Below are 22,385 nucleotides of genomic sequence, written 5' to 3' on the forward strand. Positions count from 1 at the left end.
CCACTGATTTTTTTTTTCATCCTTATATATGTATATGTATTATCGTAACTGTACTTGTGATTTTTAACAATTCGTCTCATCTTAGGCTCAAGCAAGTTTATCCGAATCTAGCCGCAAGTTGGATCTCATCAAAAAATCACTAGAACTTCGCCGGCAAGAATTACCATCAAATTCCATCACAGCTGCCGAACTCAAAGAAGAGCTGCAGATAGTCCAATCGGCTAGTCCGGTCCCGGTAGCTTATACGAGTTTGCAGCCTTTCAGACCATCCAATAATGGCAGACTCTGCGCTAATTCTTCAGTGTCTAGATGTGCTACAGTTACTGGAAAATTAGAAGTTAGGTGAGAATTAGTGCCGAATGTGGCTTTGTACGATGGAAATATCCAACTGTAGCGTTATGAGCATATTGACGGAGAGAATTGTATATTTTTTATTTTGCAGGTTAATGGGATGTCAAGACTTATTAGAAGAGGTTCCTGGAAGATCGAGAAAAGAAAAAGAAATCATGTCGACTCCTAACGATCTCAAATCCTTCGTGAAAGGTGTTACTGGTAGAAGTTCGTGTAAATCTTACAGCGTCAAAGATGAAATCAGTAGTGAGTTGATCGATATTTACGAATAATTTACATAACGTATTGCGTTTTTGTGAAGTGGAGGTTTTTTTCTAATTGCAATGCATTTTGTACGTTTTTTTTTAGATGAAATTATGGCTGTTTTAAAATTGGACAATCAGACTGTTGCGCAGACTAGTTGGAAACCATGTTCTCAACAAGCCTGGGATCAAAGGTACCTTTCAATTTAGTTACTCGTGTACTTGTACTTGTTCATTTATTCGAGCTTCTGAAGTAATGTCCTAAACCTCCTCCTTTTTCGTACTTTTTTTTTTTTAATTTTGTGAGCTAGGTAGAAGTAATCTGAGGAATCGTATTTATTTGCAACTAGGAAATTATCTCCACTGACCAAATACTTTTGATCGACTCATATAGCAAGCAAAAATATGTATATCACCAGTCAAAATTTTGGGTATTGAAGTGCATTTTTTCGATTTCGTTCGAGCGGAAACACATTCCTTTGCTTTCTTTCCTCTGTTGTCAGTTATATTTTTAAAGAACAGAAATGCTTTTATTTATTTTTATTTTTTTGAAAAAACGTTTGAAAAGTTTTTGTAGACATTTAAAAGATGTACTCTGTTATAAGTTATTTTTGAAGAACTGGAATACATTTTTTTTTTTTTTGTGAAAAAACTTCTAAAAAGTAGAAACTTTTTTTTTTGATATTCTAAACTGAAAATTTTCCTAAAATATTATACCTCACTTTGCTTTCTAACACAATTTTTAATAATTATTAGAGTAATTTGCATTTTTTTTTTTTTTTTTAAATGATCACTTTAAAAAAGTACCTAAGACGATAATTTTATTAAAAACACGCTAAACAAGTTGAAAAAATTGAAAAACGAAAAACTGATACCTATTATGAAAATATTGTCAACTCCGTCTCCGTCTCCATCTCCCCCTCCTCCGAAAAAATATTGGAAAACCCCATAATATGCACTAAAGAAATGAAAAATTTATATGTAAAATTTTGTCCTCCCCCCGCCCCCCCCCCCGCGAAAAAAATCGTGAAGTGTTTGCATAGTGTCTTTCCAATGAAAAATTAAAATGGTGAAAGTATTTTTGACACCTTCCTCCCAAATCTTGGAATGTCTGAATGCATATTGACACCCCCTCCCCCCCAACGAAAAAGTCCTGCTGGAATTCTGCTTTTTCGTTTTGAAATTTTGTTAAGACACCGTGATCTTGCTTTTTTTCGAATTTGTCGGAAAAAATTCTCCCTTTTTGCTAACGTAGAGCCCAATCCAAAAAGTTCTGACTTTTTTTTGAAAATCGTCAAATAAGTCCGGTTTATCGAAATATAAAAAAGTGTGTTTTTTTTTGGTCAAAATTGTCCAAAAATTCCATTTTTGCCAAAATTGTTAATAAATCCTAATTTTTGACATAATTGCTGAGAAATTACCTACTGCACTTTTTTGCATAAACTTTCAAAAAATATAAATTCTTGCCTTGACTTTGTAAAAAGGTTTGATTTTTTTGGCCAAAATTACCGATAAAGACCCTTTAAATTTCCAGAAGGTTCCACTTTTTTCCAGAATTGTCAGATGGTGCCATTTTTTGTAAAAAGTGCCAAAAAGTTCCAAATTTCTTCTAAGTTGTAGGAAAGCCCTACGGTCTCTTTTTTGTAAAAATTATCAAAAACATCTTAATTTTTGCCGAAATTCCTCAGAAATTCCTTCTTTTTTGCTAAAATAGCCGAAATGTATTTATTTATTTTTTTTACTGGTAAGCTGTCTAAAAGCCTGGTTTTAAGCCATAATTGCCCAGAAAGCTTTATTTTGTGACCAAAAAATTACATTGCTTGCATCCTGCATACGAGGTCTGTCCGAAAAAAATCCGACCGACGTTCAAATCTTCCGCCACAGGAACTCAAACGCGATCAACTCAACTGAATGTTGACTACTGACATCTAATAAAGCTCCCTGCGTAGTTATATGGTCAGCGGAAGCGTTCTTCGTGATCTGTGATCAATTGTTTGCAAAGATGATGTACACGTTCGTCGCATTTTGAAAAAACAGTAAAAATGACGAGCAACGTTATTGCGTTCAATTTTGGATTCGAAATGAATTTTCACGAATCATAACATATCAAAATGATGAGAAAGGCCTTCTGAAAGGAATGAATGGGCACAACTCAAATAAAGTAGTGGTATAGCCAGTTCAATGCGTGTGGAAAGCTTTCCAAGTTCATTGAGTGAAATTTTAAGGAAAATCAAATTTTCAAAAATGTTTCAAAGGCTCCAGAACTGCTTAAAATGGCTCAAAACTATTTCCAACCAATTCGGAGGAAGAGGAGGGGTCGAAAATAAGATGCATTTCAAATTTTAGCTTTCTACGTGAATTTGGTGGGAAACAACAACCAAATCTTTGGCACAGTGCTGACTGGCTCCTGCATCATGACAACACTCCAGCGCACTACTCGTATCTTCTACAGCGATTTTTCAAAAAACACAGCGTCCAGCAGCTTCGCCAACCTCCCAACTGTCCAGATGTAGTCCACTGCGACTTCTAACTGTACCCAAAACTTGAATTACCGCTGAAAGTAGGGAGAATTGAGCGTAATCAGAGGATAATCCAAAATGCGACGAACATAAAAATCTCTTCGCAAACAATTGCACACAGATCACGAACCACGATTCCGCTGGCCATATAACTGCGCAGGGAACTTCACAAGATGTCAGTAGTCGACATTAGGTCGGGTAGATCGCGTTCCAGTTTCTGTGGCGGGAGATTTGAACATAGGTCGGATTTTTTTCGGACAGACCTCGTACATTCCGAACCCTATACCTAATTTATTAGTTTTTTTTTTTTTGAAGCACCCTATTAATGGTTGGTTTGTTGAATATTGAAGATTGAAATCAGATTAGTTACGAGGAAAAAATTGATCATAAATACGTGGGTAATTTATTTGAGATTTAAATTAAAATTTTCGTCACAATTTTCGATTAAGTATTGAAATCAACCAGCAATTTCATATTGATCCCATGCAACGAATTAACAGAAATGGAATGGGGTGATTAACTTCACGTATATCTAATCGTATCAGTTTTAAAACTTGATGTGGAATTTAATTTTGGGCAGTAATCGATTGAATTCCAAGTATGTAATATCGAATTAATATTAAAGAAACGATTTATGAGTTCGAACTCATCCCGATGATAAAAAAAATGTATAAATGAACGCTGCTTGAGGGTATGTCATTCATTATGAAATTATTTTTCGAGAGTGGTACTCTCAATTCGTATCAATTCTTTGGTTATGCGCGATCGTATTCGTAATTTACATATTTTTAACCGGAGTTTCTCGATTTGAGTACTACGGATTTCTTTATTCGTGAGTTGTGAGTGTTGTGACGAATTAAAACTATATCGAAAATATCGGAAATAACCAGGCGGTTAAACATGGTCGACAATTCTTGTGGGTTGAATTTCGTGGAAGGCGTAGAATTCAGAAAAGATTGTAATCTCAGAGACCCTGGAGGAGACATCGATTTTTTAATTCGGATAGGAATCGTAGTAATTATCTAAATTCAATATTAATGTAATGTAGCATCACACCTAAAGAAAGGGGATTCGCTGCGATGCAGCAACTCGTCAGTTACCTACAATCTAGAGACTACCCAGAAAAGTTTTGGGATGCAGTTGTTCTACCGTGGAGCAAAAGAAGAAAAAATGTATATTTTATTGGAATGTCTCACTGCCTGATACGATGCCACCGAATCCCCAGTTCCATTACCAGTGTGGATGGTATCGTATGGATACGCCACTATTATAGATTATTACCCCGATGAGTATGTGCCTTTGTGCACATTAAATTTTCACGTGAAGAAATTGCAAACGCTATTTCTGAAATGATGTTAAGATCTACAGCTGTAAAAAAACTCAACCGATCCTTATGTGCGCTGAAGAAACACATCATATAATACATAATGCTTTTAATTAAGGAATCATCTGGTCGATGATTGAGAACCTGTATGAGCCACACCCTTCGAATGCTGATGCTACCTAGCCGGAAATAACCAGGCGGTTGAATAATCTTCGATGCTTCTGATTTAAATTTTGTGAAAGGTGTGGAATTCCAAAAAAAATCGTTACCTACCTAAAGACGTAAGACTCGCTACGATGCAGAAACTCATCAATTTATTACACTTAGAGACAATCCAGAAAAGTTTTCGGATACAATAGCAATCCTAAAAGGAGAAAAAAATTATTTTCTCAGTTGATGTTTCAAATTTGAATTCGGAGGATGATTGTATGATTGGGTGTTCATCATACCTACCGTATGAGAACAAAATGCCTTTTTTGAGCAAAATTTCAGTAGATGAAGATATACTTGGATGAACTCGGACGAAATATTATATTGAAGTATTTAAACTCCCACTCATTTCAATAACATTCATCTCCTGTAATTCGAATATGTAATTTTGTTGTAATCATAAGTATGAAGGCGTTTATTGTTATGAATTGTATATTTTTTTTTCGAGTTATCTATTCAACCTACCTGTTGTGTTTTTTTTTCAAAATTGAAATTGATCGACATACTATTGTTCAAATGTTTAAAAATTATTAATTTTGTTGATATTTCAATTGTTTTCTATTCCTCTACAATTTTTGGTTACATTTTTCAAGCAGGTACATTAAGTAGCATAATGTACTCGTATGATTTTTTTGAAATTTTTCAAGGAATAGTCTCTTGTTCTCTGCCATTGTCTTCTCAGGCGATTTTTTCGAGGATGAGTCAAACAATAGGAAAAGGAAGATTAGAATTTGTTACGCTGACTTTAGAGATTACTTTTTGAGCTTTGGAGGCAGCACAAAGAATTGTTCTAGACAGAGAGTCAAGATGAGAGTCAATTTTAGTGCTCTGTAAAATCTCTTCAGTAATAGGTGGAAGCTTTGACTATATATACATGGACTGCTATCTCCTATTGTTGTTGAACGGGAATCGTGAAGCCAAAGCAATAGAGGTACTTAATCGGGACATGGGCTCTGAGCATGCGCGAGATTTCGTTGCAACGAGCAGTGCGGTTGTTGGAACATAGGAGGGTGTCCGTCGCTGGTGATTGGAAGGTGTGAGCGCGGTTCGGATTCCTGCGCGCGCATGAAAATTCCCGATGCTCCAGATTAAGTACCTCTATTACTTCGGCTTCATTGGTGACAATGAAGATAGCAGTCCATGTATATATAGTCAAAGGGTGGAAGCTCTTCCAGCTCTGTTTTGAAAATAGACCAGTCAGTGGTTGTATGAGAGGAAGTACAACGAAGAATTCCATCATCAAGTGTAATTTTGGTGATTACAGGGAGATGATCAGCATCAAGGTCCGTGATGACTGAACTTTTGTGAGCATAGGGAAAATTTTTTAGAAGTGAAATATCTAAAATATCAGCTTCATAAGAAGATTGATAGGGGTAGAAAGTCGGAACATTAGGAGCGCTGATCACCGAACCCAGATTGGAACCATGAAAGTTGGTTGATCGGCTACCCCATAGTCTGTTTTTTGCATTGAGATCGCCAAGAATTAATGTTGGCAAAGAGGATTGTAATAATGAATCAAAGTCTTTGAGTGATAATGCAGAAGATTATGGTGCACAATAGACACAGAATATATCTAAAGAATTATTGTGAAGCTTAATAGAGGTTCTTACAGAATCAAATGAAGTATTTGTTGATGGGCATAAATTGTGATGAAATAGACTTTTCCTTACAAGGATGGCTACTCTGCCACAAGCAGAGTTGTTGATATGGTCTTTACGATAAATTTGAAAGCCACGAAACAACAAATCCTGACCAGGAGTCAGATGTGTCTCAGAGATGCATGCTAAATCAATATTATTATTAACAAGAAAGTTTGTCAGTTCATACCTGTAGTTGAGCACTCCATTAGTGTTACAATCAAGTAATGAAAGATGATTACTTGCCATTGCAAATGACGAGAAGAAGTTGTTCAAAAAGGGGTTCCAGTAAAGGAAGTAAGGGTTTCAATATCACAACAAATTGTGATAAGAGAACATTGTAGCTTTGAGTAACTTGAGTAGCTGAAACTGCTTGTGCATAATCTCTTGGTTGTATTTTACGAAGATCAGAAGAAGATGAATTATTAGTTTTCAACACCGATGTAGCAATTGAGATGGGAAGATTCATCTCAGTCAGTTTATTCGCTTTCACTTTTTCTAATTTTTGATATGAAGGACATCCCCGGAAATTGGCAGTGTGATCTCCTCCGCAGTTCGCTCACTTTGGAGTAGCTACGTGTCCATGCTCACAGGCCGAAGTTAAATGACTGCCGGCACATTTGACACACTGTGGATCAAGTCTGCAAAAGTTTTTTGTGTCCAAATTTTTTTTGACAATTATGGCATTGAATGGAACCACTGGGTTTCTGGCGTTCCTCTATTTTAATGAGGGCATGGAAGATACTTTTAAGATCAAAGATTCGTTTGCCTGGCTTTTGGTTTTGGTAAAGGTGGCGGACAGTTAGAACTGGAATGCTTTCTTTAACCCTTAAAGACCCAGGCTAATCCTGAGATGTTGTGTGAAAATGCTTTCAATTCCCTGAATTAGATCATCACAAGCATCACTTTAACCCACAGTTTGCCCCCCAGCCCCTTAAAGCTGTCTCGTAAAAGCCGTACCAATTTATTTGATTTTCCTTGAAAACCGAGAAAGCAAAAACCCCAATGAGGTCAATCATGGAACTGAATGATATAGTATCATTAGGTGTACTAAATGAGTGAAAGCATATCCCCAAAGAACACCTCACCCCTTTTTGGGGGGCAAATTTTCAAAAAAGTTGGGATAAAAAAATTGGACCCATGCTCCATTTTTGGATAAACATATTGATGGTAGACCCTTCACAAAATGAAATCATGAAAGGTGTGAAAATGGTGGACCAGAGCGATTTTTTGAAAATTTGATTCGCTTGTCTCGATAAAAACCCGAAAAAACAGAGCATGAATACGCAAAGTACATAATATGGGAAATATTATCAAGTAGGCTTGAAATGACAGAAACAAGAATTGAAAGGAACACAGATGCTTTTAACAGCACATAAGTTCAGATAATCTACAATCCACCCATCAAATCTGTTTATCACTCCGTGGATATTCTTTCTCGATATTTGTCACCAAATAGTTACATCCTACAAAGGTTAGCAGTATGATTGTTTTTCTGCAGAAATATCGAAATAGGTTTATCAACTACTTTGAAAAGCTTTACACAGTCAAATTGCAGCACTCCCTGGCATTTCATAATGTTCAAGCATTCATGAAGAAGTCACTATCCCTTCCCAATCATAGATAATGTAGTTCTACATCATGAAAATTGCACGAGCAGAAGTCGTCGTTTACAATCATGAGATTGTGTCTAGCTTATGACCACAGGATTCAGGGGATTTGAGATCCAGTAAAAAGCTTTCAACTGTTGTTCAACCACAACTCTGAACTTTTGAATGTTTTGAGAAATTCCTGCTGAGGATGATATTCTTTCTCGATATTTGTCAACAAATAGTTACATCCCGCAAAAGGTTAGTGGTACAATTGTTTTTCTGCAGAAGTATCGAAATAGGCTCATCTACCACTTTGAAAAGCTTTACACTGTCAAATTGCAGCTGTCTCTGGCATTTCATAATGTTGAAGCATTCATGAAGAAGTCACTATCCCTCCTCGATCATTGATAGTGTAGTTCAACATCATGAAATATTATGATTGGAAACAACGAATTCTGCTCAAGCAATTTTCAAGATGTACAACTTCACTATCAACGATCGGGGAGGGATAGTGACTTCTTCATGAATGCTTCAACATTATGAAATGCCAGAGACAGCTGCAATTTGACAGTGTAAAGCTTTTCAAAGTGGTAGATGAGCCTATTTCGATACTTCTGCAGAAAAACAATTGTACCACTAACCTTTTGCGGGATGTAACTATTTGTTGACAAATATCGAGAAAGAATATCATCCTCAGCAGGAATTTCTCAAAACATTCAAAAGTTCAGAGTTGTGGTTGAACAACAGTTGAAAGCTTTTTACTGAATCTCAAATCCCCTGAATCCTGTGGTCATAAGCTAGACACAATCTCATGATTGTAAACGACGACTTCTGCTCGTGCAATTTTCATGATGTAGAACTACATTATCTATGATTGGGAAGGGATAGTGACTTCTTCATGAATGCTTGAACATTATGAAATGCCAGGGAGTGCTGCAATTTGACTGTGTAAAGCTTTTCAAAGTAGTTGATAAACCTATTTCGATATTTCTGCAGAAAAACAATCATACTGCTAACCTTTGTAGGATGTAACTATTTGGTGACAAATATCGAGAAAGAATATCCACGGAGTGATAAACAGATTTGATGGGTGGATTGTAGATTATCTGAACTTATGTGCTGTTAAAAGCATCTGTGTTCCTTTCAATTCTTGTTTCTGTCATTTCAAGCCTACTTGATAATATTTCCCATATTATGTACTTTGCGTATTCATGCTCTGTTTTTTCGGGTTTTTATCGAGACAAGCGAATCAAATTTTCAAAAAATCGCTCTGGTCCACCATTTTCACACCTTTCATGATTTCATTTTGTGAAGGGTCTACCATCAATATGTTTATCCAAAAATGGAGCATGGGTCCAATTTTTTTATCCCAACTTTTTTGAAAATTTGCCCCCCAAAAAGGGGTGGGGTGTTCTTTGGGGATATGCTTTCACTCATTCAGTACACCTAATGATACTATATCATTCAGTTCCATGATTGACCTCATTGGGGTTTTTGCTTTCTCGGTTTTCAAGGAAAATCAAATAAATTGGTACGGCTTTTACGAGACAGCTTTAAGGGGCTGGGGGGCAAACTGTGGGTTAAAGTGATGCTTGTGATGATCTAATTCAGGAAATTGAAAGCATTTTCACACAACATCTCAGGATTAGCCTGGGTCTTTAAGGGTTAAGAAGAGTATCTTGAATTTCGTCGTCTGTAATCGATTAGGGGACATTCTTCATCACCACAGAAATTTTTTTCTGTTTAGGGTTACTAAATGTAAAGAATTGTCTTTTATCTTCTTCAAATTTTCTGGTCAAATTACGAAAATCATCAATGTCTGTCAAGAATATCTTGAGAACCTGATTCGTTCTTTTGGTTTCAAATTTTTTTGTCGTAATTTTCTTGATTTCTAAGAGTTCTGACATATAATTCGCAACATCGGGGAGAATAATCGGAGGGATTCTAACCTTTGAAGTTTCTTTTGAAGTCGACGAATTCTCTTCAGGTTCTTCCACTGCAATGGAATTGAATTTGTTTTTCGTAGAGATGTTGGGTGGAGCAACATTCGATGGATGTTTAACAGCTTTTTTAGGTAATTGGAATTCACCATCGTTTGGAACTCGAGGTTTGGCATTTTTCAATTCCAATTTGGCTAGTAAGGCTCTCTTGTTATCAATCGATTTCTTCAATATCAGATCCGTAATATTACTAGGCATTTTAATACATTGTATGAGTATGATGTTCACTCCACAAAGGTTCAACGATGATGTTGAAATTGAAATTGAATATATTTTGAGGAAAATTTGTGAAATTATAAGCATTATTGAGAATGAAAATCAGCGAAAGTTCATCTTCTCTCAAATACTTATCCAATGAGCTATCAAGTAGGTATCGACCAACTCCCTAGCCCCAAGGGGATGGCGCTACGACCCCTCAAAGTGACGTTTTCTAAATAATTTTACATTATATAGTTAACTCGTGACTTGGATCCTATTTTAATTGATCAACCAAAGTCAAATTTAAGGAATGGGATTCTTTTGAGACCTTGTTAGATATTTCCATTTCCAACGAATATTCAAATTTAATATTTTAATTTCTGATGTAATTTTCGATCTTCCTTGCGTCATCGGCGAAAAGATAGAAATATTCGAATTGAATGTGTTATCTCGTTCTAGCGCAGCAAATAGCGCACTCGCGTAGTTTTACATTTTATACATAGAAGAAACCTTTATCGCTAATAAAAGAGGTATGAATCGTCAGATGACTCATACTAACGCTATACACCTTATAGAGCACTTCACTTTTTGCTAGCTGCTAGCAGTTGTACTGTGAAGATCAAATGAAATAATTCAAACAGTTTCCACCGATTTTTTTCGTTAATTTTGAATTTAAACAAACCTAGAGTTGACCTCTGGAGCGGGGAGGGTCAATGTTGAAAATTACAGAAAGGTCATTTTTTGGAGGGGATTCAAAATCATTGTAATTAACATATCCAAATTTCAGCTTCCTAGATCATCCCCACTCCTTTCAAGGGGAAACCCCCTCATTTTACCCCATCCAAAAAGGTACAAAATTATAAAAATTTGAGAATAACTTGAATGAAAATGATCGAATAGCATTATTTTCGTATGCTTTTTGTGCTCTTCAGATATATATATTCTTGTTTCTAACTTCCATATTATATTTTTTCGCAGATTCTCCATAGATCTTGACAAATCGCGCGAACTGGAGATAAACGTATACTGGAAAGACTGGCGATCACTTTGCGCTTTAAAGTATTTAAAATTAGAAGAATTTATCGACGATATTCGACACGGAATGGCATTACAACTGGAACCCCAAGGATTGCTCTTCGCCGAAGTAAGTTGTCGAGTTCACTCGAAAACGATTCACTCGCTTTGTACTAAAATGTATTTTTTTATCGTAATTTCCGCAGATAAAGTTCCTTAACCCGATGATCACTCGAAAACCGAGACTTCGTCGGCAAAAGAAAATCCTCAAGCAACAGATCAAGAATTTCCCACGCGCCAATCAGATGAATATCAATATCGCCACTTGGGGCAGATTATTGAAACGATCGTCGGTTCCGCAACCGGTTCAAAACAATAGCAGAACGTATTCGCGATCCGAGAGCCCTTCGTCGGGTAAATGGCGTTTCAAATTCGTTGTTTTTTTTTTTTTGCAAATTTCAATTATTCATGTCGAGGTGTTTTTTTTTTTTTTTAATTTTTCTAGACGTTGTACCCGAAGAATTGGACGATAAACCAGAAACTCCGGGTGAAACTCCGGATCCTCACGTGACCGGTTTGACCGGTAGTCGTCCCTTGGGCTTGGGTATAGCCGTATTACCACCGTTGCCGCCGGATGCTCATTTAAATAACCAGTTCCTACCGTCCAGTATAGCGAATAAGAAAAAGACACCTTCGTTGCGAATGCAACCACCACCTACCACTTTACCAACGCAAATTGATCCAGAAGTAAGTATCATCGATGGTGTTGGATTGTTAACCGACGATGTAGCATTTTGTATTATAGAAAACGTAACTCGTTTCAAATTGCTTCTCCCCCCAAATCCCGATTTTTAGTTCTTATTTTACAATAATAGACACTTACTTATAAATAGAGTACGATAGTATGTTTCACTTTAGTTGCGGTATTTTTGTACATGTCTTGTATTTATCTAATGTTACTATCCCTTCGAGTACTTTTTTTTATTTTTTTTTTATTTGCAAACGAGTTAACTTTTTACAAGGTTACGGTATTTCTATGCAGCTTTCATGGTGCGTGAGAGCTTTCCTTTTTCTTTAATTCTTTGACAGCACAAAACAAGCCGGTATTAATTGTTTCAGCTTCAAAGAGCGTTACAAGAGTTTGACTTCTTGCAGGATGCCGAGCCAGATTGGTATCAGCCTGTAGAAATAACGGATAGCACTGCCACTACTCCCTTATCAACACCCCAACCTTCCCCCTTAGTTGAATTTCCCCAGGATGAGGTACTCTATGATACTTTTTAACTCTGTCCTTCCTACCTTATCCCATGCACTTGCAGCTGCTTCAAACATCACAATCATTATGCCTGGAGTAGTTAAACTAGACGATGCTACAGTTGTTATGGCTTTTAACGCTTTATTTCCGTATTAACTTCATTAATTCGATGTACATTGTAGAGGTTTCTAGAAATATTTTAGATCGTTGTGTAGAAACGCTTCCCTATGAGTAAAATCTATAGACCTGATCAGAACCGGTGATTTTCTCCTGGGTTGTGTTCTGAGTAGAAATTTCCCTTTGTTACATCTCCTTCCTTCATTCGAAAAATAAAAAAAAAATCGATTTTCAGGGAATTTTTCCATTTTGGTGTCAAAATTCTTTCTAGCGTAACCATCCTTTTCCAATTATTTGAATCGTCAAGTTTTTGAGTTCAAGTACTCCGATTTTGGAACTTTTTTTTTGTGAGTTCATTGAAAAAGAAACTTTCTTTGACAAAGACGAGTGAGGAGTGAGAAAAATCGAATATTTTAAATTCTTGTGAATTGCAATATAATTATGATGTATTTCGAGTTGATATAAGTTTAGAAGTCGTAAATTTCAGCTCGGCGGGCCTCTAAAAAAAAAAAAAAAAAAAAAAAATTTAAAACACATTATTTATTTTCAAAAGTTGCCTGAAAGTCGAGCTTTTTGTCAACATATTCTAAAGAAAGTCATTTCTTTACAAAGACTTTACCTTTTTCAACATTTCAACAAAAATTACAAAAAGAAATTGTTAAAAAAAATCTTGGTTTTTTCCCTGAAAATGTCGAAATATACCAAAAATTTCCAAAAAGACTCACATTTTTACCTTTTGCCAAAAATTACTTGAAAGTTGTCGTTTTTTTGCTAAAATTCTCAAGTTTCAATTTTTCCTCAATATTGCTTCAAAGTCTCGTTTTTTTGCTAAAATAGTAAAAATTGTCAGAAAAACTCTGCTTTTTGTTAAAATTGTTGAAATATTGCTTTTTGTCAGAAAATACCAAAATTTCTTACTACGTCTAAAATTGCTCAAGAATTGACAAAAAGACTCTCACTTGCATTTCACCAAAAATTACTCGAGAATGATCGTTTTTTCGCAAAAATTCTCAAGTTTCAATTTTTCTTCAAAATTACTTCGGTCTTGTTTTTTGCCAAAAATTGTCAAAAAAAACTGCTTTTGCTAAAATTTTTGAAATCTTGATTTTTGCTAAAGCCAAAATTTCTTACTCGTGTGTCTAAAATTGTCAAAGAATTGCCAAAAAAACCGGATTTTTTGCTAAAATTGTCGAAAAGTCTCTCGTTTTGTCAACGTTTTTCATAAAAAATCATTTTTTTACAAAAAAAAGTTGAAAAATTCTCAAGTTTTCAAAAAAAAAATAAAAATAAAAAAAATTGATAAGTAAAAGAATTTGATTTTTTTTAAAAATGCCAAAAAACCGTAAAAAAAAAGTCCCACTGTTTTATAAAGAAAATTATTAAAAAATTGTCGTTTTATATTTAAGAAATCCCGAAAGTCTCAATTTTTTTCAAAAATTGTTTTTCCAGAAGTTGCCAAAAAATTATCTGCCTTTTACTAAAGCTGCCAAAATCTAGAATTTCCAAAGATTACCAAATTAGTTACCATAAATTTTACTTTTTTAAATGAATAAATTGGGCTTTTTGGTGATTTTTTTGCTGTATTGAAATTTTTTGCTCGCGCTTTGTAATTTTTTTGGTTTCTTTTTTAGTTCCATTTCACGAATTTTTCTCCATGTTATAACTGTACCGATCAATTAAATTCAAAATCTGGAGATCATGACGAGCAATTTCAACTACTGAACTGGGAGCCAATATGATAGCGAATTTCTTTTTTTCGTAGTGTGAGAAACTTACTAAGAAAATTCGGCAAAGTCGCAGGACCCAAACCAAACTCTGAAACGGGGCTAATAATTTGACATGGAACGACTCCCAAAAAATCACTTTTTCGAGAAAAAATTTCCTCGGTTGCCAAAACAATGTTGGGTCCCTTTTTGAGCCTTCCAAAGTGGACAAAAAGTAAAAAGAATGAAAAATTGAATTCTGTAAATAATTTATTGAAAAGTTTTTATTACTGACAAAAACCTTCCTGAATAAACCCCCTTTCTCTATCAAAAAAAGTTTCCTGGGCCCTCCGAACAATGTTAGCCCCTTCACTCTTCCATTAGAGAGCTCCGAAGTTGAGGAAAAAAAATATGTAGATGAATCAAATTGATTTAGTATTTTTTTTAAAATGTCAATCACCGTGTCAGCATTCTTTTAAATTACCCTCCCCCCCTCCGTACATTTAAAAACCGTACTTAGTCTCTCAGATGTAATTAGCTTATTGGAATGATGGTGAGAATGGAATGAATCATAATGAAACAAGATAAGTACGATGATAAGGAGTTGTAATGTGGGAACGAAGTCTAAATATTTGCTAGTTCATCCGATTAACACGCTTTGAACTGATAATTACTAAATGAGAACAATAGAAGGGGATATTTCCCATCAAAACGCATACTAGACACTAGACAGTAACTCGCCAAGTATTTCTGTACAAAAATGCATGTTTTATATCACGAAATAAGTATCGCATTTTATTACGTTTGTAATTCTCACTCTTCGAGGGAAAATTTTCGATTTTCGATCGGCTATGATCGGTTATCCGTTCGCTATTACGGATGCTGATGATTCGTTCTTTCCACACTCGCCCTCTGATTTGGATTTGTTTTACATTACCTATATTATCATCATCGCATGTGTAGCATTTTGATTGTAAAATTGAAATAAGCTTGAGAATATGTCGAATCGAATGCTGAAAATTCGATTCGAGAGTAGTCTACAGACTCGTACTAAAGGAGTGATTTTATTTTACAGCCGCCGATATTCGATACCGCTTCGATAATGGAATCGTTGGATCAACGCGATGGTCATAAAAAGATCACTCAGTCGACTGGTATGTCGATGAACGATTTCCACTTGCTGAGTGTACTCGGAAGAGGGCATTTTGGAAAGGTAATAGCAAAATACATACGAGTAACTCGACTGGATGGTGGTTGAGGTGTTTTTCATTCTCGAATACGAATTTAATTGATTTTTTTTTTTTTCAGGTAATTTTGTGCAAGTACAAACATACCGGAGAATATTTCGCCATTAAGGCGTTAAAAAAAGGTGATATTATCGCTCGAGATGAAGTCGAATCTTTGTTATCGGAGAAGAGAATATTTCAAGTTGCGAACGCCATGAGGCATCCGTTTTTAGTCAATTTATTCGCTTGTTTCCAAACCGAGGTGAGTTTTCACGAAGTGATTATCTACATATTTGTATGTGTAGCTACTTTCAATGCGGATTAATAATGCTACGGTTGTTGTTTTCAGGCTCATGTTTGTTTCGTGATGGAATACGCGGCCGGTGGTGATTTAATGATGCACATTCACGCCGATGTGTTTTCCGAACCGAGAGCTGTGTTTTATGCATCCTGCGTTGTTTCTGGACTTCAGTATCTGCACGAGAATAATATTATATACAGGTATGGATCGATATCGCGATAAGATTTTGGATTTAACTCGAGATTTTTAATTATTGGAATTGAATTTTGCAGAGATTTGAAGTTGGATAATTTATTACTGGATACCGAAGGATATGTAAAAATAGCAGATTTTGGATTGTGTAAAGAAGGCATGGGCTTCGGTGACCGAACCGGAACGTTTTGCGGTACTCCTGAATTTTTGGCGCCGGAAGTGCTCACCGAGACGTCTTATACGAGAGCGGTTGATTGGTGGGGCTTGGGTGTGTTGATATTCGAAATGTTGGTTGGTGAGGTAAGTTGTGTGATTTCGTATATTTTTCAGGCCACAAAATTCTCCTCCGGTTAGTGCGATAAAGAAAATTGATTCGGGTATGAATTTGGTATTGCTTTTGTATTATTGCTGCACCGGTTTCATCATTCATCTAAGCTCTAAAAATTTGTAAAATTCAAGAAAAAAATATGTTTTCGACCAAATTTTATCAGAATTTGTCAAAAATGCGTGAAAAAGTGTTGAAAACATTTCAAAATTATGTAAAAACACCCGAAAAAATATTTTAACTACTGTAAGTTGCCGAAAAATGACGGAACTTCAGTAAAATCTGTCGAAAATTCATTCAAAATTTTTAAAGAGTTGAAATGAGAGGTTTGAAGCATTAAAATCACTGAAAATTACCACAAACTAATGAAATTTATATTAAATCTTGACAAACAAATTCCTGAAAAATTTTGAAAAACAGGCTTTACATAAAAATGCCAAAATACTGTTGAAAGGGCCTTGAAATCGTGAGTATTGCATTAAAATCGTTGCGAATTAACAAAAAAAAAAAAAATTTAAAAAATAAAACTTCTCTAAAAAGGCGTTCTAAATCGAGAAAATTACTTATCAAAAACTAAGAAGATTTCAGTGAAATTCGACAGAAATTACTAAAAAAAAGTGTAGAAAACGCTTTAAAACGAGTAATAACACGAAAAAAAAAGAATGAAAGACGATGCAAATTACCCTAGGGCAGGGATTGTACTCGAGTTACTAAAGTTACTAATAGTAACTTTTGGTTACTTTTTGAAAATGTTGGTTACTAAAAGTTACTTTTTCTGAGCTTTTTCACAAATTTTCTTTTTTTTTTCAAAATTTTATTCAAAATTCTTCGAAAAAAAACATTGTTTTCATTTATAAATGGCATCACTGCTTTTTCAGTGTTACGAATTTTATTTTTTCAGTTTTGATGATTTTTCATTTGAAATATACCAAGGGGTTTTCTAATTTCGACAGGTATTTTAATTTTTGAATTTCTCGATGGTTTTTAGTGGATTTTTTCCTGTTTGGATTGATTTTTATATCTTGAATTTTGGGGGTGATTTTTTTCCAAAATAAATTTCCATGATTTTGCTCTAAATTTTGATGATTTTTTTTCACCTGAATTTTTGCCGAATTTTATCACCACGAATTCTCGTGATTTTTTCATGAAAATTTTCCCTCGAGCTTGTGATTTTATTGCCCAAATAGTCGAGATTTCTCCTTATTTCGGTCCGATGGCTTTTTTTGAATTTTTTTCTTCGCCGATTTGATGAGTTTTCTTTTGAATTTTTGTAGATTTTTCTCTATTCTGACGGGTATGATTTTTTTTTAATTTTCGCGAGTTTTCTTTTTTCACGTTTTTTGGTGATTTTCTCGGAATTTACATTTTTTTTTCTCTTTTCAAATTTTTGGCGAAGTTTTTCCAGTTTTGACAGACTTTTTCAACTTTGAATTTTTACGATTCGATAGTTTTGTTCTAAATTGTGGTCATTTTTTTTGCCTAAATTTTGACCGAATTTTTTTTATTTCAACAGTTTTTTTCTGAGATTTGTGCTTTAAAAAAAACAAGTGATTTTTTTGCTCACATTTTTGTGGAATTGTGTTTTTTTTTTCTTCCAAAAATCATGATTTCCCTTAAATTTCGATCTTTTTTCTCGAGAAGAGAGGGAAGCTTCTTCAAGATTTGATGACTTTGTTTTTTTTTTATTTTTACTTTTTGTGGTGGATTTTTCTGCATCTTGATATCATTCATTCGTTGATCCCTCTGAAGAGTGATATTCCAAAACTCGCTTTGTCCATTTTCATAACTTTTCAGGAGAGAGGAAAAACAGTTTCCCTTTAAACGGGTAAATTGGCTTTTTAGGCAAGTTTAGCACTTTATTTGGGTGGATTTACAGTGTTGGAAAAAAAACGGTTTTTTTTAAAAAAGACAAAACAAACGTTTTTTTTTGTTTAAAACGTTTTTTTTTGTTTTAAACGTGTTTTAAACATGTTTAAAATGTGTTTTAAACACGTTTTTAACACAAATTGATTTTGTTTTGGATTCAGTTTTTCAAATATACGTATTTCATCCACTAAATACTGCTGAAAAAAATTTCAATAAAAATGGACAAAACGCGTTTTGGAACATTATTTTTTTTTTAATTTTTAGTGAATTGGCTATTTAGGTGAGTTTAACACCTCATTTTGGTAGGTTGATGATGTAGGAATGTGAGTTAATACTTCATCTACCAGGTACCACTGAAAACCCAACTTTGATAAAAATGGACAAAGCGAGTTTTGGAATATCACTCTTCCTCTCTTTGTTTTCCTCTTCCCTTCCAGTTATGAGAGATGGTCCTCCGATTTCCTCTCTCTTTGAGCATTTTTTTTCAAGTTGAAATAATTTTTCTCTGTTGAATCCTTTATTTTTCTCAACATTTTTTTGAATAATTTCCGAATTTATAGATACCTAATTTTAATTCTCGTAAGTTAAATTTTATTGATTCGTTTTTCTGCCTAAATTTTTGTTCTTAATTTCGGCGAAACCTTTTTTCTTGAATTTTCGAGATTTTTTATAAAATTTTCTCCCAGTTTAGCCCCAAAGTTTGATAACTTTTTTTCTTTAATTTTTGTAGGATAAGATTTCTTTCGAGTTTTTTCTGGATTTTGAGAATTGATGGTTTTATTTAGAATTTTGTTGTGGGGTTTCTTGATTTTTTAAAAAAGTTTTACTCTTTTAAAACTCTCATTAGATTTTATTTTCCAATTTTTCGACGATTTCCCCTGAATTTCCGTGTTTACTTTTGTGTCTAAATGTTTGTGAAGTTTTCGCCATTTTATCGTTGAAATATTTTGTGAGTTTTTTTTTTTTAATTCTTGCGATGATTTTTTTTCTCGTAAAATCTTGTATCGGGCGGTGGGGGGGGGGAGGTAGGATATCCGTATAATATTTGGAATAACTTGGTTATTTTCTTTCGGAGTTTTTGGACTTGAGTTTTCGTCACCTGGGAGGATTTTGTGGAAGATGAAAACGTGTATTGAGAATTGGAGTAGTATTCGAATAATGTAATATTCAATTACGATTTGTTTTTGCAGTCACCATTCCCTGGCGATGACGAAGAAGAAGTGTTCGATTCGATAGTGAACGATGAAGTCCGATATCCTAGATACTTGTCTTTGGAATCCATCGCCATCATGAGAAGGGTAAGCCTAAGCTCGAGTAGCCTCCTGCTAATTATGATTTTTAAACTTGTAAGACCCATTCGCATATTCACCTCGTGTTTTTCTATCCGTTTCGTAGTTGTTACGTAAGAATCCAGAACGTCGATTAGGATCGAGTGAAAAAGACGCCGAAGATGTGAAGAAGCAAGCCTTCTTTAGGAATATCGTTTGGGAGGATTTGTTGATGCGAAAAATTCGTCCACCTTTTGTACCGACTGTGGTAAGTATTTGAAATTAATAATTAGCACGAACGAGTGAAAAATTTGAGTACGGTGCTAATTTTCGTTTTACTCGCGTATTACAGAGTTCGGTCGAAGACGTACGTAATTTCGATGAAGAATTTACCTCGGAAAAGCCTCAACTTACGCCGCCAAAAGATCCAAGAATACTGACAGACGACGAACAATTGTACTTTAAAGATTTCTCCTATACGGCCGACTGGTGTTAAAGTTTTCGAAATGGAAGGCGAAAATAGAATGTTTGAAAGTACTTGTCGAATAGCTTGTTAAGAATTCTATCTGGTTTTGGCAACAGTTACCGTTTGCGTAGAAAAGGAAAAAAAGGAAAGAGGTGTATTTTCGAAATGCGAGTGAAGTGGTACTTTGGTAGTGTATTTTGCCTACTCGTAAATGTAAACGATGCCCCGTCTGTTGTGTTTCAAGTGAATGGAATGAGCGAGTGTGCCTTGATTAATGAAAAATATTAATATTGTGATTATTATGCACCAGAATGTAAACAGATACTGCTTTGATTGTTAAAATTTTTTCTCGTTTGTTTTTTTATAATAATGTGTTTATTGTAAGTCAATTTTTTTTCATATTAATTATCGCTGTGATATACGTATTACTTTATTTCTTCTTTTTTTTTTCTTTTCGTTTTTAACGTATTTGATTTATACATTCACGATGTAGTTAATCGTCGCCTTTTTGTAGTCAGAGAATGATGTTCTGTTAAAATTTCCCTGACGAGATGCGAAAATTTTCATCAGTTTTCTCTTCTTTTTCTTTTAGCGCAAGTCTGATTTTTATATTTATTAATTTTTTTTCCTCTTACGAGACGAATATGTAATTTCGGGTTGTATTACGTGAAATGCCTTTTGCCTTAAGGACGGACGATTTTTATTTATTTTTTCTATTTTCTAATTACGTATAGTCCATAAAAAGGTAGTTTTTACGCTCATTTTTACATTACGTACTAAGCATTTGCCAAGTTGGACCGAAGCCGTCCTTACGAACAAAATAGACGACTCGTTGTTAACTGAAATCCATCGGCGAACACGAATCTACTCAATTTTTTTTTATACAATATTTACGCTAGTGTTTTTGTCTTTATTTATTTCTGCGAGGTGCAATTTTCTTTTATAAATTTTGGGACAGCCGGGCCGCTGTTATTACACCAAAGAGTTAAGTAGGCTGTTTTTTTTTTTAAATTTATGGCTCTTGAAATCTACTAGATAGAAAAAAATACCGCTTTACAGCCGTACGAGTAATTTTTTGTTCAGAGTGCATTTAACAATACCCTTTTTTTTTTTAGAAAACTTTCTCTCGAAAGGTAAGGTACTCGTTTCGTATCTTACCTATATCATGTGTATGTATGTGGTTGTGTGTTATTCGTGTTTTTTCTTCTTTTTTTTTTTTACGTATTTATGGCGTATCATTGTGTACCTAATGTTTATAAGTGAACTAAAAATTTTATATTTTTTAGATTATATACGAGTATTTACCTAAGTTGATACCTATGTCGAATGTGTTAATAATTTGTATTTTTAATCAAATAGTACGTTCTTATTTTTTAAAAAAAGTGTTAGCTTAAATAACATCACGATTTGTATAGAAAAATTGTATGTATAATGTATGAACGAAAGTTTTTTTTTTTTTTTTATAATGTTATATAAGTACATACATATATTTTTTTTACCATCGGGTGATTTATCATACCGTGTATTTTATTCCTTCTTTTTTTTCGCTATTGTGTAACATTCGCGAATATGTAACGGTTAATCAATACGGTCGCGTGAGTAACGTATCGCATGGGTATTTTTTTTACTCTAATTTACGTTTAAACTAGACGATTTTGACGTTTGATATCATTCGAAGACATTTGCCATTCGCGAATTTTGGCAGCGACGAAATGCCTAGCGTGATGACCCATACGTGAATGAACTCGTCGTCAACGTAGCGTTTTCTCGTTACGTCGTTAGTATTACCGAGTACGAAATTTATCGAGGTTGACTACTGATTTTAGAATGCAGTTTTATTTATTTTTCCTTTTAAAGAGTCGCCTCAGATTTGGAACCCCTGATTGAAATTATTCAAAATTTCAAAAACTGTCTAAAATTGTTTTAAAATTGGTATCATTAATTTAAAATGACGATTTCACCTGCTAATATATGTAGATCATGCGTTGATAATAAGCTCAAAAAAGGACCCCCTCGTATCGAGAACCCCTTACGAACGCATAAAACACGAAAAAATTCGACTGAGGAATGATTAATTGATCAATTTTTAATTGAATAATGATTCCGCACGGATGCATGGCGCTACCTATGCCATTAAAAACGAACTACGTCGCTTCAATTTTCGAAATTTACGAATTTAAACTTTACACGGATGCGTGCTGCCATCTATCGGAATATTACCGAACTACTAGGTCCGCTGAAAATTTTGGTACCAGAGATCTGCTAATATCCTATATTCTCCTAATAACATAGCCTGATATTTTACCCTTCTGAAACGAATTTCTGCGATTTTAGCGGTGTCGAATAAGTTGCATACCCAAACTGTATCAAGGCAGAGGGTTTTGAATGGTTTCAGAGACCTGCTAATATCTTCTATTCTCCTAATAACATGATTAGTTTTTCGAGCCATTCAACGCTGTTGGAGCATTCTAGCTGTGTCAGATGGGTTGCATACCCGAACATATCAAGGCAGAAATTTAAAAACTCAATTTTGGCCCTTCGAAGTTTCCAATTTGTCGAGTGGGTTGCATATTTTTGCA

General features: G+C 34.6%; 1 protein-coding gene across 7 annotated transcripts in view; it reads left to right on the forward strand.

Moving 5' to 3' along the window:
* Nucleotides 1–20,915, forward strand: part of Pkn (serine/threonine-protein kinase N) — a 137,160-nt gene extending 116,245 nt beyond the window's left edge. For 5 of the 7 annotated variants that reach the window (XM_065367965.1, XM_065367969.1, XM_065367966.1 and 2 more), the window contains 14 exons: nt 86–342; nt 443–597; nt 700–787; nt 11,052–11,217; nt 11,294–11,501; nt 11,593–11,834; nt 12,207–12,350; nt 15,238–15,375; nt 15,471–15,650; nt 15,738–15,889; nt 15,962–16,181; nt 19,263–19,370; nt 19,468–19,608; nt 19,693–20,915. In XM_065367965.1, the coding sequence (XP_065224037.1) occupies nt 86–342; nt 443–597; nt 700–787; nt 11,052–11,217; nt 11,294–11,501; nt 11,593–11,834; nt 12,207–12,350; nt 15,238–15,375; nt 15,471–15,650; nt 15,738–15,889; nt 15,962–16,181; nt 19,263–19,370; nt 19,468–19,608; nt 19,693–19,836 (2,343 nt within the window). In that variant the 3' untranslated portion in view covers nt 19,837–20,915. The remainder of the gene's footprint in view (nt 1–85; nt 343–442; nt 598–699; nt 788–11,051; nt 11,218–11,293; nt 11,502–11,592; nt 11,835–12,206; nt 12,351–15,237; nt 15,376–15,470; nt 15,651–15,737; nt 15,890–15,961; nt 16,182–19,262; nt 19,371–19,467; nt 19,609–19,692) is intronic. The other 2 variants (XM_065367968.1, XM_065367970.1) reach the window with 2 other exon arrangements.
* Nucleotides 20,916–22,385: the final 1,470 nt, after the last annotated feature.

This window comes from Planococcus citri, chromosome 5, assembly GCF_950023065.1.
Source record: "Planococcus citri chromosome 5, ihPlaCitr1.1, whole genome shotgun sequence".
Taxonomy (NCBI): Eukaryota; Metazoa; Arthropoda; class Insecta; order Hemiptera; family Pseudococcidae; genus Planococcus; species Planococcus citri.